Below are 15,842 nucleotides of genomic sequence, written 5' to 3'. Positions count from 1 at the left end.
GACCAAACCATGAACAGGTGTGACAGCTGGACAACACCTCCCATTGTTTCAGTGGGAAAGTTATCCTTTCAAACTCTGTTGTACTGAAACGTTTTCTAGTTTTGCTTTCTTGAAGAACACTTTTTTCTTCAATAAACACCTTTCCTTACATTTGACCTAGCATTTTGCACATTGCCAGAAGGCTTGTAGTAGATTGTCACCTAATGTTTCTACAGGGAGTCAGTGTGCCCTGAAACCAACACCATGTTGCCAACATCTTTGCTAGTATAACATTTCCCCCTAAACATCTGATACTGTGGCAGGAGTGAAAGGTAAGGGCTAGGAGTGAGGGAGAGAAAGATGTAAAAAGTGGGAAGAGTTCAAATGGAAAATACTTTAAATCCAGTTTAGATCATAACAAGGGCACTTGTACAACACATTAAAACAACAAATATAGTGTAAAAGTTATGGAAATTATGTTTATTGTTTGATGCCTAATAGAAGTCAGATAGCTTTGTTACATTCACATTGTTCTCCTCCATTTGCATATTTGCAAGTACATAAATAAATGCATGGCTCTAATTCCTCACACTTTCTCTGACAAGATTTTACATCTTAGAGTAAAAACTACCAGATATCGAAAAAAGGCTTTATCATCAGTTTCAGGAGGGCCCAGTCCGTAGAGCTGATGTGCATTTTGGAGGTATCTCAAAATGGGTGGAATGAGCAGAAGCAGAATAGGAAAACAAATAAATACTTTACTAAACAATCCTGTTGCTCACTGCACTACAGTGATGATAAACTCACTAGGCTACTGTGAATCCATCTTGTGCACACTAGCCTATATTTCCACCAAATGTACCAGCATGTGTATTGTTCTCGTGCCAACTACTGTCATGTAACATAGTGATGCTGCAGTAAGAAGATCTGTGGCTTTAATGAACTCTCTGCTGAAACAGTGTCTACCCTATGTTCCAGATCCATGTAGACACGTGTCATTTACATGGGAACATTTAATATGGATATTTTAAAGTATGTTGCGCTGGTTTTCATGCATGTATACAAGGGATAACATTGCCTTGAGATTACAATTCATGTTCCTTTTTTTCTGAATGGTGATACATTTTTAATTCCTCTTGAGTACAGGGGCTTAATTGTCTGACAGGGGGAGGTTGACCATGAAAGCATCATAGAAGCGGGCTGAAAGATGCATGTTCTTGGATATACACAGGATGTTAGATGTTTTTCTTGTACAGTGTGCATGGGGAACGCATTGCTTTTCGCGTACCATATAGTGGGATCATCCCCAGAAGCCTTGATGTACAGATTTCTCTTTCCTTTAAGGGATGGATGCATAATAGCTTTTGCAATTCTTGATAACATTATAAAGATGTGGGATACTGGATTGTTAATATATGCAAGACAGATTTTATCTGTGATATTTCTTATGAGACTGTAAATCGCTAAATATATATAAGCCCTGAATGCAGAAGTGTTGATCATGCATCAAGCTAAAAAAAAAATATTTGCTCACCAGCAGGTCTGATGAGTTATTAGAAAGTGTGGCTCCTGTGATCATTTATCACATATGATAAATATATTTATTAATTTCCCTGCATGGCAGTTTATGGTTACTAAGGTGTGGACAGATTAAGGGCCGTCTGGTGTGTCCTGCTGTGCATCGAAAATCTACGCACACCACCTTCAGTTTGTGGGATGGTCTGCAACGGATGGATGAAATTGTCGGCTTGGTTTAATATTTTTTCTTTTTAAATATACACTCTGGCTTAGCCTCAATTTAGCCATCTGAAAGGGTGTCAAGTGATTTCAAGAGGAAAAACTAGAGATTGCATATCAAATCACACATGGAAATAGAGCCCACACAGCAAAAAGTTTAAAGTTTAAAGTTTTATTTTGTTTCTTCGGGAGGACATCACATTCTGCAAGCATGAAAGCAGGTGTTAATATTTGAAAGACAGTCATCTTTGAAATGTCAAGGTTTCAAACATTTACCTGCAACTTCCAATTCAAAAATCCATGTTGGTTACCATTTGGTCCTGAAAGGCAAACGTTAGTTATCAGGCATTGGTTTAAACAGGCATTTAGGAGAATGAAGCTTGAAGCTGTGCACATACCTTGGAGAGTAGCTGGTGTTGGATTGTCGATACTGTGCTCGCTGGTAGCTGTTTTTGGACTGGATTATATAGCTTTGAGCGAATGGTTCACTCACTCTCTGGGGAGCCAACGTTTTTCTGGGGCTAGAAACTGGTTTTGGCATCTTTCCATAATTTTGCTTTGCAGGTTGGGCCCTTTCATTTGCTGGGTTCTTGGGGAATGAGGGCCCTTTTGGTGGTGGAGCAGATCCTGTTGAAGTCCCCTGGCCCGCAGCTTGACCATACCCTCCTGCAGTATTGGAAGCGTCAATATTCTCAGATGGATATTGAAAGACGTCTTCAAAAACAAGATGAGGGATGTTCCTTGATCCACTTTCACGGGAGCCAAGGTTGATGTTCTGGTTAGCCAAACTAGAACCACCGCTTGCTGGTTTAGGCTGCCACGACTCAACACTTGGAAACTTTACAACATTGGATGTGGAAGATGGTGCAGGCTCAAAGGCGGCTTCACGAGTAAACGCAACAGCTGGATAAGCAGGCATACCATTTGTAGAAGGACTTTGGATAGGACTTTGCTGAGAATTTGCAGGAGCAATCGGAGGGTAGTTGGGGCTTAAAGGAAATTCAAGTGGGTTTTTAAGGTTTTCCTGGCCCCAGTCTGTTGAGCCGCCATTAATAAGCCCCTCTACCGCAGGAGCACGTTGTGCGTTTAGTTGAGGTGTGGCTGAACCAGAACCAGGTTGTTGGTAACTTGGGTTCTTGGGGAATGAGGGCCCTTTTGGTGGTGGAGCAGATCCTGTTGAAGTCCCCTGGCCCGCAGCTTGACCATACCCTCCTGCAGTATTGGAAGTGTCAATATTCTCAGATGGATATTGAAAGAAGTCTTCAAAAACAAGATGAGGGATGTTCCTTGATCCACTTTCACGGGAGCCAAGGTTGATGTTCTGGTTAGCCAAACTAGAACCACTGCTTGCTGGCTTAGGCTTCCACGACTCAACGCTTGGAAACTTTACAGCATTGGATGTGGAAGATGGTGCAGGCTCCAAGGCGGCTTCACGAGTAAGCACAACAGCTGGATAAGCAGGCATACCATTTGTAGAAGGACTTTGGATAGGGCTTTGCTGAGAATTTGCAGGAGCAATCGGAGGGTAGTTGAGGTTTAAAGGAAATTCAAGTGGGTTTTCCTGGCCCCAGTCTGTTGAGCCGCCATTAAAAAGCCCCTCTACCGCAGGAGCACGTTGTGCGTTTAGTTGAGGTGTGGCTGAACCAGAACCAGGTTGTTTGTAACTTGGGTCTTCATAATATGGATATCCATAATCTGCAATAGTAACAATTTAAATTACAGAAGATATTCCTTCAGCCAAATGTGCCAATTGAGTTAAGTCACATTACCTCTTGCAATTGCTAATCCTACAGTGAAGTCACACAGCAACAGACACATCCAGGAAACTCTGCAAGTAAAGAAGAAACATGCAATTTAAAATCTGTTCAAGATAATTGAAACAAATGAAGTAAACCTCAATCAAATATACCTGAAAAGTGGTCCAAGAGCCATAACTGTAAGCTGAAAAGCAGCACACCTTACTCTTCAGAAGCTATGGTTTGGGACAAGCAGCTCACTGGGTCTGACTGGAGTTGAGAGTAACCTGTGTATGGTTAGAAAGCCCTCTGTGTCTCTTTTATATCCAGTTCACTTAACGAAGCCCATTGGCAGCACCTGGTCCCAGGGCAATCAGAGACCAAACCATGAACAGGTGTGACAGCTGGACAACAACTCCCATTGTTTCAGTGTGAAAGTTATCCTTTCAAACTCTGTTGTACTGAAATGTTTTATAGTGTTGCTTTCTTGAAAAACACCTTTTTCTTCAATAAACACCTTTCCTTACATTTGACCTAGCATTTTGCACATTGTAGCAGCCAAAAGGCTTGTAGTATACACTGTATTTTCACCTAATGCTTCTACAGGGAGTCAGTGTGCCCTGAAACCAACACCATGTTGCCAACATCTTTGCTAGTATAACATTTCCCCCTAAACATCTGATACTGTGGCAGGAGTGAAAGGTAATGGAAAGGGCTAGGAGTGAGGGAGAGAAAGATGTAAAAAGTGGGAAGAGTTCAAATGGAAAATACTTTAAATCCAGTTTAGATTATAACAAGGGCACTTGTACAACACATTAAAACAACAAATATAATGTAAAAGTTATGGAAATTATGTTTATTGTTTGATGCCTAATAGAAGTCAGATAGCTTTGTTACATTCACATTGTTCTCCTCCATTTGCATATTTGCAAGTACATAAATAAATGCATGGCTCTAATTCCTCACACTTTCTCTGACAAGATTTTACAGCTTAGAGTAAAAACTACCAGATATCGAAAAAGGCTTTATCATCAGTTTCAGGAGGGCCCAGTCCGTAGAGCTGATGTGCATTTTGGAGGTATCTCAAAATGGGTGGAATGAGCAGAAGCAGAATAGGAAAACAAATAAATACTTTACTAAACAATCCTGTTGCTCACTGCACTACAGTGATGATAAACTCACTAGACTACTGTGAATCCATCTTGTGCACACTAGCCTATATTTCCACCAAATTTACCAGCATGTGTATTGTTCTCGTGCCAACTACTGTCATGTAACATAGTGATGCTGCAGTAAGAAGATCTGTGGCTTTAATGAACTCTGTGCTGAAACAGTGTCTACCCTATGTTCCAGATCCATGTAGACACGTGTCATTTACATGGGAACATTTAATATGGATATTTTAAAGTATGTTGCGCTGGTTTTCATGCATGTATACAAGGGGTAACATTGCCTTGAGATTACAATTCATGTTCCTTTTTTTCTGAATGGTGATACATTTTTAATTCCTCTTGAGTACAGGGGCTTAATTGTCTGACAGGGGAGCTTGACCATGAAAGCATCATAGAAGCGGGCTGAAAGATGCATGTTCTTGGATATACACAGGATGTTAGATGTTTTTCTTGTACAGTGTGCATGGGGAACGCATTGCTTTTCGCGTACCATATAGTGGGATCATCCCCAGAAGCCTTGATGTACAGATTTCTCTTTCCTTTAAGGGATGGATGCATAATAGCTTATGCAATTCTTGATAACATTATAAAGATGTGGGATACTGGATTGTTAATATATGTAAGACAGATTTTATCTGTGATATTTCTTATGAGACTTTAAATCGCTAAATATATATAAGCCCTGAATGCAGACGTGTTGATCATGCATCAAGCTAAAAAAAAAATATATTTGCTCACCAGCAGGTCTTATGAGTTATTATTAAGTGTGGCTCCTGTGAATATATAAATATATATATTAATTTCCCTGCATGGCAGTTTATGGTTACTAAGGTGTGGACAGATTAAGGGCTGTCTGGTGTGTCCTGCTGTGCATCGAAAATCTACGCACACCACCTTCAGTTTGTGGGATGTCTGCAACGGATGGATGAAATTGTCGACTTGGTTTAATATTTTTTCTTTTTAAATATACACTCTGGCTTAGCCATCTGAAAGGGTGTCAAGTGATTTCAAGAGGAAAAACTGGAGGTTGCATATCAAATCACACATGGAAATAGAGCCCACACAGCAAAAAGTTTAAAGTTTAAAAAGTTTTATTTTGTTTCTTCGGGATGACATCACATTCTGCAAGCATGAAAGCAGGTGTTAATATTTGAAAGACAGTCATCTTTGAAATGTCAAGGTTTCAAACATTTACCTGCAACTTCCAATTCAAAAATCCATGTTGGTTACCATTTGGTCCTGAAAGGCAAACGTTAGTTATCAGGCATTGGTTTAAACAGGCATTTAGGAGAATGAAGCTTGAAGCTGTGCACATACCTTGGAGAGTAGCTGGTGTTGGATTGTCGATACTGTGCTCGCTGGTAGCTGTTTCTGGACTGGCTTATATAGCTTTGAGCGAATGGTTCACTCACTCTCTGGGGAGCCAACGCTTTTCTGGGGCTAGAAACTGGTTTTAGCATCTTTCCATAATTTTGCTTTGCAGGTTGGGCCCTTTCATTTGCTGGGTTCTTGGGGAATGAGGGCCCTTTTGGTGGTGGAGCAGATCCTGTTGAAGTCCCCTGGCCCACAGCTTGACCATACCCTCCTGCAGTATTGGAAGTGTCAATATTCTCAGATGGATATTGAAAGACGTCTTTAAAAACAAGATGAGGGATGTTCCTTGATCCACTTTCACGGGAGCCAATGTGGATGTTCTGGTTAGCCAAACTAGAACCACCGCTTGCTGGCTTAGGCTGCCACGACTCAACGCTTGGAAACTTTACAACATTGGATGTGGAAGATGGTGCAGGCTCCAAGGCGGCTTCACGAGTAAACACAACAGCTGGATAAGCAGGCATACCATTTGTAGAAGGACTTTGCTGAGAATTTGCAGGAGCAATCGGAGGGTAGTTGGGGCTTAAAGGAAAAGTAAGTGGGTTTTTAAGGTTTTCCTGGCCCCAGTCTGTTGAGCCGCCATTAAAAAGCCCCTCTACCGCAGGAGCACGTTGTGCGTTTAGTTGAGGTGTGGCTGAACCAGAACCAGGTTGTTGGTAACTTGGGTTTTTGGGGAATGAGGGCCCTTTTGGTGGTGGAGCAGATCCTGTTGAAGTCCCCTGGCCCGCAGCTTGACCATACCCTCCTGCAGTATTGGAAGTGTCAATATTCTCAGATGGATATTGAAAGACGTCTTCAAAAACAAGATGAGGGATGTTCCTTGATCCACTTTCACGGGAGCCAAGGTTGATGTTCTGGTTAGCCAAACTAGAACCACTGCTTGCTGGCTTAGGCTGCCACGACTCAACGCTTGGAAACTTTACAACATTGGATGTGGAAGATGGTGCAGGCTCCAAGGCGGCTTCACGAGTAAACACAACAGCTGGATAAGCAGGCATACCATTTGTAGAAGGACTTTGCTGAGAATTTGCAGGAGCAATCGGAGGGTAGTTGGGGCTTAAAGGAAATTTAAGTGGGTTTTTAAGGTTTTCCTGGCCCCAGTCTGTTGAGCCGCCATTAATAAGCCCCTCTACCGCAGGAGCACGTTGTGCGTTTAGTTGAGGTGTGGCTGAACCAGAACCAGGTTGTTGGTAACTTGGGTTTTTGGGGAATGAGGGCCCTTTTGGTGGTGGAGCAGATCCTGTTGAAGTCCCCTGGCCCGCAGCTTGACCATACCCTCCTGCAGTATTGGAAGTGTCAATATTCTCAGATGGATATTGAAAGACGTCTTCAAAAACAAGATGAGGGATGTTCCTTGATCCACTTTCACGGGAGCCAAGGTTGATGTTCTGGTTAGCCAAACTAGAACCACTGCTTGCTGGCTTAGGCTGCCACGACTCAACGCTTGGAAACTTTACAACATTGGATGTGGAAGATGGTGCAGGCTCCAAGGCGGCTTCACGAGTAAACACAACAGCTGGATAAGCAGGCATACCATTTGTAGAAGGACTTTGCTGAGAATTTGCAGGAGCAATCGGAGGGTAGTTGGGGCTTAAAGGAAATTTAAGTGGGTTTTTAAGGTTTTCCTGGCCCCAGTCTGTTGAGCCGCCATTAATAAGCCCCTCTACCGCAGGAGCACGTTGTGCGTTTAGTTGAGGTGTGGCTGAACCAGAACCAGGTTGTTGGTAACTTGGGTTCTTGGGGAATGAGGGCCCTTTTGGTGGTGGAGCAGATCCTGTTGAAGTCCCCTGGCCCGCAGCTTGACCATACCCTCCTGCAGTATTGGAAGTGTCAATATTCTCAGATGGATATTGAAAGAAGTCTTCAAAAACAAGATGAGGGATGTTCCTTGATCCACTTTCACGGGAGCCAAGGTTGATGTTCTGGTTAGCCAAACTAGAACCACTGCTTGCTGGCTTAGGCTTCCACGACTCAACGCTTGGAAACTTTACAGCATTGGATGTGGAAGATGGTGCAGGCTCCAAGGCGGCTTCACGAGTAAGCACAACAGCTGGATAAGCAGGCATACCATTTGTAGAAGGACTTTGGATAGGGCTTTGCTGAGAATTTGCAGGAGCAATCGGAGGGTAGTTGAGGTTTAAAGGAAATTCAAGTGGGTTTTCCTGGCCCCAGTCTGTTGAGCCGCCATTAAAAAGCCCCTCTACCGCAGGAGCACGTTGTGCGTTTAGTTGAGGTGTGGCTGAACCAGAACCAGGTTGTTTGTAACTTGGGTCTTCATAATATGGATATCCATAATCTGCAATAGTAACAATTTAAATTACAGAAGATATTCCTTCAGCCAAATGTACCAATTGAGTTAAGTCACATTACCTCTTGCAATTGCTAATCCTACAGTGAAGTCACACAGCAACAGACAAATCCAGGAAACTCTGCAAGTAAAGAAGAAACATGCAATTTAAAATCTGTTCAAGATAATTGAAACAAATGAAGTAAACCTCAATCAAATATACCTGAAAAGTGGTCCAAGAGCCATAACTGTAAGCTGAAAAGCAGCACACCTTACTCTTCAGAAGCTATGGTTTGGGACAAGCAGCTCACTGGGTCAGACTGGAGTTGAGAGTAACCTGTGTATGGTTAGAAAGCCCTCTGTGTCTCTTTTATATCCAGTTCACTTAACGAAGCCCATTGGCAGCACCTGGTCCCAGGGCAATCAGAGACCAAACCATGAACAGGTGTGACAGCTGGACAACACCTCCCATTGTTTCAGTGTGAAAGTTATCCTTTCAAACTCTGTTGTACTGAAATGTTTTATAGTGTTGCTTTCTTGAAAAACACCTTTTTCTTCAATAAACACCTTTCCTTACATTTGACCTAGCATTTTGCACATTGCCAGAAGGCTTGTAGTAGATGTTCACCTAATGCTTCTACAGGGAGTCAGTGTGCCCTGAAACCAACACCATGTTGCCAACATCTTTGCTAGTATAACATTTCCCCCTAAACATCTGATACTGTGGCAGGAGTGAAAGGTAAGGGAAAGGGCTAGGAGTGAGGGAGAGAAAGATGAAAAAAGTGGGAAGAGTTCAAATGGAAAATACTTTAAATCCAGTTTAGATCATAACAAGGGCACTTGTACAACACATTAAAACAACAAATATAGTGTAAAAGTTATGGAAATTATGTTTATTGTTTGATGCCTAATAGAAGTCAGATAGCTTTGTTACATTCACATTGTTCTCCTCCATTTGCATATTTGCAAGTACATAAATAAATGCATGGCTCTAATTCCTCACACTTTCTCTGACAAGATTTTACAGCTTAGAGTAAAAACTACCAGATATCGAAAAAGGCTTTATCATCAGTTTCAGGAGGGCCCAGTCCGTAGAGCTGATGTGCATTTTGGAGGTATCTCAAAATGGGTGGAATGAGCAGAAGCAGAATAGGAAAACAAATAAATACTTTACTAAACAATCCTGTTGCTCACTGCACTACAGTGATGATAAACTCACTAGGCTAGTGTGAATCCATCTTGTGCACACTAGCCTATATTTCCACCAAATTTACCAGCATGTGTATTGTTCTCGTGCCAACTACTGTCATGTAACATAGTGATGCTGCAGTAAGAAGATCTGTGGCTTTAATGAACTCTCTGCTGAAACAGTGTCTACCCTATGTTCCAGATCCATGTAGACACGTGTCATTTACATGGGAACATTTAATATGGATATTTTAAAGTATGTTGCGCTGGTTTTCATGCATGTATACAAGGGGTAACATTGCCTTGAGATTACAATTCATGTTCCTTTTTTTCTGAATGGTGATACATTTTTAATTCCTCTTGAGTACAGGGGCTTAATTGTCTGACAGGGGGAGGTTGACCATGAAAGCATCATAGAAGCGGGCTGAAAGATGCATGTTCTTGGATATACACAGGATGTTAAATGTTTTTCTTGTACAGTGTGCATGGGGAACGCATTGCTTTTCGCGTACCATATAGTGCAGGGGTGGGCAATTATTTTTTACAAGGGGCCACTTCAGAAACTCGAGCTGTGTTTGGGTGCCGAATCAAAAATAAGTTGAACTTAATTCTGCTCAATATACCAATACTGAAAAGGTGTTTTACAGTATGTTAAAGATAAGAAATGAATCAGCTTTATACAAAAAGAAATGAGTGCTTTTGATTTTTGTTTTTCAGTTAATTTTACTTGTTCAGTGAGAAAAATCCAGTCTGTCTTGGGCTTGAACAAGTGCACGGAAATCTGGTTCAATGTCTGAGGTGGATATGCGAAGGACAGCTGAGAGGTGATCATCAGTGATAGAGGATCTGTATCTGGATTTGTTGAACTTCATCACTGAGAATGTCTGTTCACATATGTAGGTAGATCCAAAGAGGACCATCATCTTCTGAGCACGTCTCCTGATGTGTGGAAAGTTCTCCTCTTTCAGGGAAAAGTAAAACTCAGGCAGTGAGACTGACCTAAAGTGCTCTGACAGAAGTGTGTCAGACTGCAGGTCAATGAGTTCAAGCTGAACATCACTGGGTGCATCATCCACATGGCATGTAAATGGGGAAAAGATCATGTTCATTTCATTCTCAACTGTTTTGAAGTCTTTAAATCGCCTTGAAAACTCACCATGCAGTGCTTCTAACATGGATGAGTACCTCTGGAGGTGATCAGCTGATGGTGTGGCTTCCTTCAGTGTTGGCAAGTGCGTGAGAATGTTGTCCTCCATTTGGCTTGAGAGAAGCTGCAGCTTTCTCATGAAAGCCTTCACTGCACTGTACATGTCATGCACAACAAGGCCCTTGCCTTGCAGTTTGACATTTAGTTCACTCATTAGTGCAGTCACATCTACCAAGGTCTGCCATCCAGTCTGCATCTGAAAGCTGTGGGATGTCGTTTCCTTTCTTCACACAGAAGTCTTGAATTTCTTCTCTCAGGTCCCATACTCTTTTCAGCACTTTGCCCAGGCTGAGCCACCTGACAGCTGCATGGTAGGGTATGTCACGATGTTCAGTCTCACTTTCCTCCAAAAGTGCAACAAACTGTCTGTGATTCAATGCTCTTGCCCTGATGAAGTTAACTATTTTAGTTACAACATCAACAACATGGTTAATTTTTAACACTGACTTACACAACACTTCCTGATGTATAATACAATGCAAAAATACCTATTTCTGCTCAGGGTTAATTTCTGTCACTTTATCCTGCATTCTCTTCAATAGTCCAACATTTTTCCCTGTCAGATTTGGACAACCATCCGTTGTCACGCCTGCCAGCTTGTCCCATTTCAGTCCCAACTCTTTTACACACATGCATTTACCTCCGTGAACAAATCACTCGCTGTTGTTGTCCCTTTCATTGACTGCATGGCTGTCAGCTCCTCCGTGATTTTGAAGTCTGTAGTTATCCCACGTAGGAAGATGAGTAGCTGGGCAGTGTCACGTACATCGCAGCTCTTATCCAAAGCCAAGGAAAAAAAGTCAAAGTTGACCGCTCTGTTCTGCAGCTGAAGCTCCAGATTTCCCGCTTTGTCCTCAATTCTCCAGTGCGTCGGGAGAGCGGCACTTTCTCAAATGCCTCCTTTTTCTCCAGGCATATTAGTGTCCAACAAACACTCCTTAATGAACTCTCCCTCCGAAAACGGTTAACTTTTAAGACATAACTCGTCTTGACAGCTGCATCTCTGGATGTGGAATGTTTTGTGAAAATGTGTTGTTGGCTTTGCAGCTTAGCTAGCAAAGCATCCGACCCCTTTGCCCGCTCTTCCTCAGACAGGTTCTTGTATTTATCTGCGTGTTTGGTAGCATAGTGGCGACTCAAATTGTACTCCTTTAACACAGCGACCTGCGCACCACAAACTAAACACACAGCTTTACCTTTCACTTCTGTAAATAAATACTTAGCGGTCCATGTCTTGTTGAAAACGCGGCATTCAGTATCGATCTTTCTTTTTTTTCCCTTAGCGGACATTTCGAGGACTAGCCGGCCAGCATCACTCGTAGCTGTTCACGGCATAAGCGTTTACGTAAATAAATTAAAAAAACAGCAGCGCCCTTTTCAAAATAAAAGCAACACAGTTAGAAAAGTATTTACGCCATGCAAGCAATACAGCTGTGTTGCTTTTATTTTGAAAAGGTTGCTGTTTTTTTTCATTATGTTATAATTTATGATCAACCTCACACGGGCCGGCCAAGGCCGGCCAACGGGCCGGGTGTGGCCCGCGGGCCGTAAAATGCCCACCCCTGATATAGTGGGATCATCCCCAGAAGCCTTGATGTACAGATTTCTCTTTCCTTTAAGGGATGGATGCATAATAGCTTATGCAATTCTTGATAACATTATAAAGATGTGGGATACTGGATTGTTAATATATTTAAGACAGATTTTATCTGTGATATTTCTTATGAGACTTTAAATCGCTAAATATATATAAGCCCTGAATGCAGACGTGTTGATCATGCATCAAGCATCAAGCTAAAAAAAAAAATATATTTGCTCACCAGCAGGTCTGATGAGTTATTGGAAAGTGTGGCTCCTGTGAATATATAAATATATATATTAATTTCCCTGCATGGCAGTTTATGGTTACTAAGGTGTGGACAGATTAAGGGCCGTCTGGTGTGTCCTGCTGTGCATCGAAAATCTACGCACACCACCTTCAGTTTGTGGGATGTCTGCAACGGATGGATGAAATTGTCGACTTGGTTTAATATTTTTTCTTTTTAAATATACACTCTGGCTTAGCCATCTGAAAGGGTGTCAAGTGATTTCAAGAGGAAAAACTAGAGATTGCATATCAAATCACACATGGAAATAGAGCCCACACAGCAAAAAGTTTAAAGTTTAAAAAGTTTTATTTTGTTTCTTCAGGAGGACATCACATTCTGCAAGCATGAAAGCAGGTGTTAATATTTGAAAGACAGTCATCTTTGAAATGTCAAGGTTTCAAACATTTACCTGCAACTTCCAATTCAAAAATCCATGTTGGTTACCATTTGGTCCTGAAAGGCAAACGTTAGTTATCAGGCATTGGTTTAAACAGGCATTTAGGAGAATGAAGCTTGAAGCTGTGCACATACCTTGGAGAGTAGCTGGTGTTGGATTGTCGATACTGTGCTCGCTGGTAGCTGTTTCTAGACTGGCTTATATAGCTTTGAGCGAATGGTTCACTCACTCTCTGGGGAGCCAACGCTTTTCTGGGGCTAGAAACTGGTTTTAGCATATTTCCATAATTTTGCTTTGCAGGTTGGGCCCTTTCATTTGCTGGGTTCTTGGGGAATGAGGGCCCTTTTGGTGGTGGAGCAGATCCTGTTGAAGTCCCCTGGCCCACAGCTTGACCATACCCTCCTGCAGTATTGGAAGTGTCAATATTCTCAGATGGATATTGAAAGACGTCTTTAAAAACAAGATGAGGGATGTTCCTTGAGTCAATTTCACGGGAGCCAATGTGGATGTTCTGGTTAGCCAAACTAGAACCACCGCTTGCTGGCTTAGGCTGCCACGACTCAACGCTTGGAAACTTTACAACATTGGATGTGGAAGATGGTGCAGGCTCCAAGGCGGCTTCACGAGTAAACACAACAGCTGGATAAGCAGGCATACCATTTGTAGAAGGACTTTGCTGAGAATTTGCAGGAGCAATCGGAGGGTAGTTGGGGCTTAAAGGAAATTTAAGTGGGTTTTTAAGGTTTTCCTGGCCCCAGTCTGTTGAGCCGCCATTAATAAGCCCCTCTACCGCAGGAGCACGTTGTGCGTTTAGTTGAGGTGTGGCTGAACCAGAACCAGGTTGTTGGTAACTTGGGTTCTTGGGGAATGAGGGCCCTTTTGGTGGTGGAGCAGATCCTGTTGAAGTCCCCTGGCCCGCAGCTTGACCATACCCTCCTGCAGTATTGGAAGTGTCAATATTCTCAGATGGATATTGAAAGAAGTCTTTAAAAACAAGAGGGATGTTCCTCGAGTCACTTTCACGGGAGCCAAGGTTGATGTTCTGGTTAGCCAAACTAGAACCACCGCTTGCTGGCTTAGGCTGCCACGACTCAACGCTTGGAAACTTTACAACATTGGATGTGGAAGATGGTGCAGGCTCCAAGGCGGCTTCACGAGTAAACACAACAGCTGGATAAGCAGGCATACCATTTGTAGAAGGACTTTGTTGAGAATTGACAGGAGCAAACGGAGGGTAGTTGAGGTTTAAAGGAAATTCAAGTGGGTTTTTAAGGTTTTCCTGGCCCCAGTCTGTTGAGCCGCCATTAATAAGCCCCTCTACCGCAGGAGCACGTTGTGCATTTAGTTGAGGTGTGGCTGAACCAGAACCAGGTTGTTGGTAACTTGGGTTCTTGGGGAATGAGGGCCCTTTTGGTGGTGGAGCAGATCCTGTTGAAGTCCCCTGGCCCGCAGCTTGACCATACCCTCCTGCAGTATTGGAAGTGTCAATATTCTCAGATGGATATTGAAAGACGTCTTCAAAAACAAGATGAGGGATGTTCCTTGATCCACTTTCACGGGAGCCAAGGTTGATGTTCTGGTTAGCCAAACTAGAACCACTGCTTGCTGGCTTAGGCTGCCACGACTCAACGCTTGGAAACTTTACAACATTGGATGTGGAAGATGCTGCAGGCTCCAAGGCGGCTTCACGAGTAAACACAACAGCTGGATAAGCAGGCATACCATTTGTAGAAGGACTTTGGATAGGGCTTTGCTGAGAATTTGCAGGAGCAATCGGAGGGTAGTTGAGGTTTAAAGGAAATTCAAGTGGGTTTTCCTGGCCCCAGTCTGTTGAGCCGCCATTAATAAGCCCCTCTACCGCAGGAGCACGTTGTGCGTTTAGTTGAGGTATGGCTGAACCAGAACCAGGTTGTTTGTAACTTGGGTCTTCATAATATGGATATCCATACTCTGTAATAGTAACAATTTAAATTACAGAAGATATTCCTTCAGCCAAATGTACCAATTGAGTTAAGTCACATTACCTCTTGCAATTGGTAATCCTACAGTGAAGTCACACAGCAACAGACAAATCCAGGAAACTCTGCAAGTAAAGAAGAAACATGCAATTTAAAATCTGTTCAAGATAATTGAAACAAATGAAGTAAACATCAATCAAATATACCTGAAAAGTGGTCCAAGAGCCATGACTGTAAGCTGAAAAGCAGCACACCTTACTCTTCAGAAGCTATGGTTTGGGACAAGCAGCTCACTGGGTCTGACTGGAGTTGAGAGTAACCTGTGTATGGTTAGAGAGCCCTCTGTGTCTCTTTTATATTCAGTTCACTTAACGAAGCCCATTGGCAGCACCTGGTCCCAGGCCAATCAGAGACCAAACCATGAACAGGTGTGACAGCTGGACAACACCTCCCATTGTTTCAGTGTGAAAGTTATCCTTTCAAACTCTGTTGTACTGAAATGTTTTATAGTGTTGCTTTCTTGAAAAACACTTTTTTCTTCAATAAACACCTTTTTCTTCAATAAACACCTTTCCTTACATTTGACCTAGCATTTTGCACATTGCCAGAAGGCTTGTAGTAGATTGTCACCTAATGTTTCTACAGGGAGTCAGCGTGCCCTGAAACCAACACCATGTTGCCAACATCTTTGCTAGTATAACATTTCCCCCTAAACATCTGATACTGTGGCAGGAGTGAAAGGTAAGGGAAAGGGCTAGGAGTGAGGGAGAGAAAGATGAAAAAAGTGTGAAGAGTTCAAATGGAAAATACTTTAAATCCAGTTTAGATCATAGCAAGGGCACTTGTACAACACATTAAAACAACAAATATAATGTAAAATAAGTAAGTAAGTTATGGAAATTATATGGTTATTGTTTGATGCCTAATGGAAGTCAGATA

The 15,842-nt window shown here is 42.4% G+C and overlaps 4 protein-coding genes across 8 annotated transcripts in view; 1 reads left to right on the top strand and 3 right to left on the bottom strand.

The window, feature by feature from the left end:
- si:ch73-374l24.1 (protein kinase C alpha type) overlaps window positions 1-15,842 on the top strand; it is a 106,311-nt gene that overhangs the window by 3,182 nt on the left and 87,287 nt on the right. The window lies entirely within an intron of this gene.
- On the bottom strand, window positions 1,714-3,733 carry LOC117492639 (DNA-directed RNA polymerase II subunit RPB1-like). Its single transcript, XM_034143014.1, has 5 exons — window positions 3,626-3,733; window positions 3,486-3,544; window positions 2,115-3,411; window positions 1,993-2,036; window positions 1,714-1,919 (listed from the first exon to the last, which is right to left on the bottom strand). The coding sequence occupies exons 1-4, from the start codon at window positions 3,646-3,648 to the stop codon at window positions 2,024-2,026; spliced, it is 1,392 nt and encodes a 463-aa protein (XP_033998905.1). The 5' UTR covers window positions 3,649-3,733; the 3' UTR covers window positions 1,714-1,919; window positions 1,993-2,023.
- On the bottom strand, window positions 5,698-8,616 carry LOC117492637 (DNA-directed RNA polymerase II subunit RPB1-like). 2 transcript variants are annotated; one of them, XM_034143009.1, is made up of 6 exons: window positions 8,509-8,616; window positions 8,369-8,427; window positions 6,699-8,294; window positions 5,942-6,176; window positions 5,820-5,863; window positions 5,698-5,746 (listed from the first exon to the last, which is right to left on the bottom strand). In XM_034143009.1, the coding sequence occupies exons 1-5, from the start codon at window positions 8,529-8,531 to the stop codon at window positions 5,851-5,853; spliced, it is 1,926 nt and encodes a 641-aa protein (XP_033998900.1). In that variant the 5' UTR covers window positions 8,532-8,616; the 3' UTR covers window positions 5,698-5,746; window positions 5,820-5,850. The 2 variants fall into 2 exon arrangements, with proteins under 2 accessions (XP_033998900.1, XP_033998901.1); XM_034143010.1 differs by having other exon boundaries at window positions 7,767-8,294.
- On the bottom strand, window positions 12,836-15,213 carry LOC117492638 (DNA-directed RNA polymerase II subunit RPB1-like). 3 transcript variants are annotated; one of them, XM_034143012.1, is made up of 6 exons: window positions 15,110-15,213; window positions 14,970-15,028; window positions 13,837-14,895; window positions 13,080-13,314; window positions 12,958-13,001; window positions 12,836-12,884 (listed from the first exon to the last, which is right to left on the bottom strand). In XM_034143012.1, the coding sequence occupies exons 1-5, from the start codon at window positions 15,130-15,132 to the stop codon at window positions 12,989-12,991; spliced, it is 1,389 nt and encodes a 462-aa protein (XP_033998903.1). In that variant the 5' UTR covers window positions 15,133-15,213; the 3' UTR covers window positions 12,836-12,884; window positions 12,958-12,988. The 3 variants fall into 3 exon arrangements, with proteins under 3 accessions (XP_033998903.1, XP_033998904.1, XP_033998902.1); XM_034143013.1 differs by having other exon boundaries at window positions 14,368-14,895; XM_034143011.1 differs by having other exon boundaries at window positions 13,080-14,895.

This window comes from Trematomus bernacchii, unplaced genomic scaffold (assembly GCF_902827165.1).
Source record: "Trematomus bernacchii unplaced genomic scaffold, fTreBer1.1, whole genome shotgun sequence".
Classification (NCBI taxonomy): Eukaryota; Metazoa; Chordata; class Actinopteri; order Perciformes; family Nototheniidae; genus Trematomus; species Trematomus bernacchii.
Note: the sequence above shows the minus strand (reverse complement) of the source record. Positions and strands in the feature narration are given on the sequence as shown.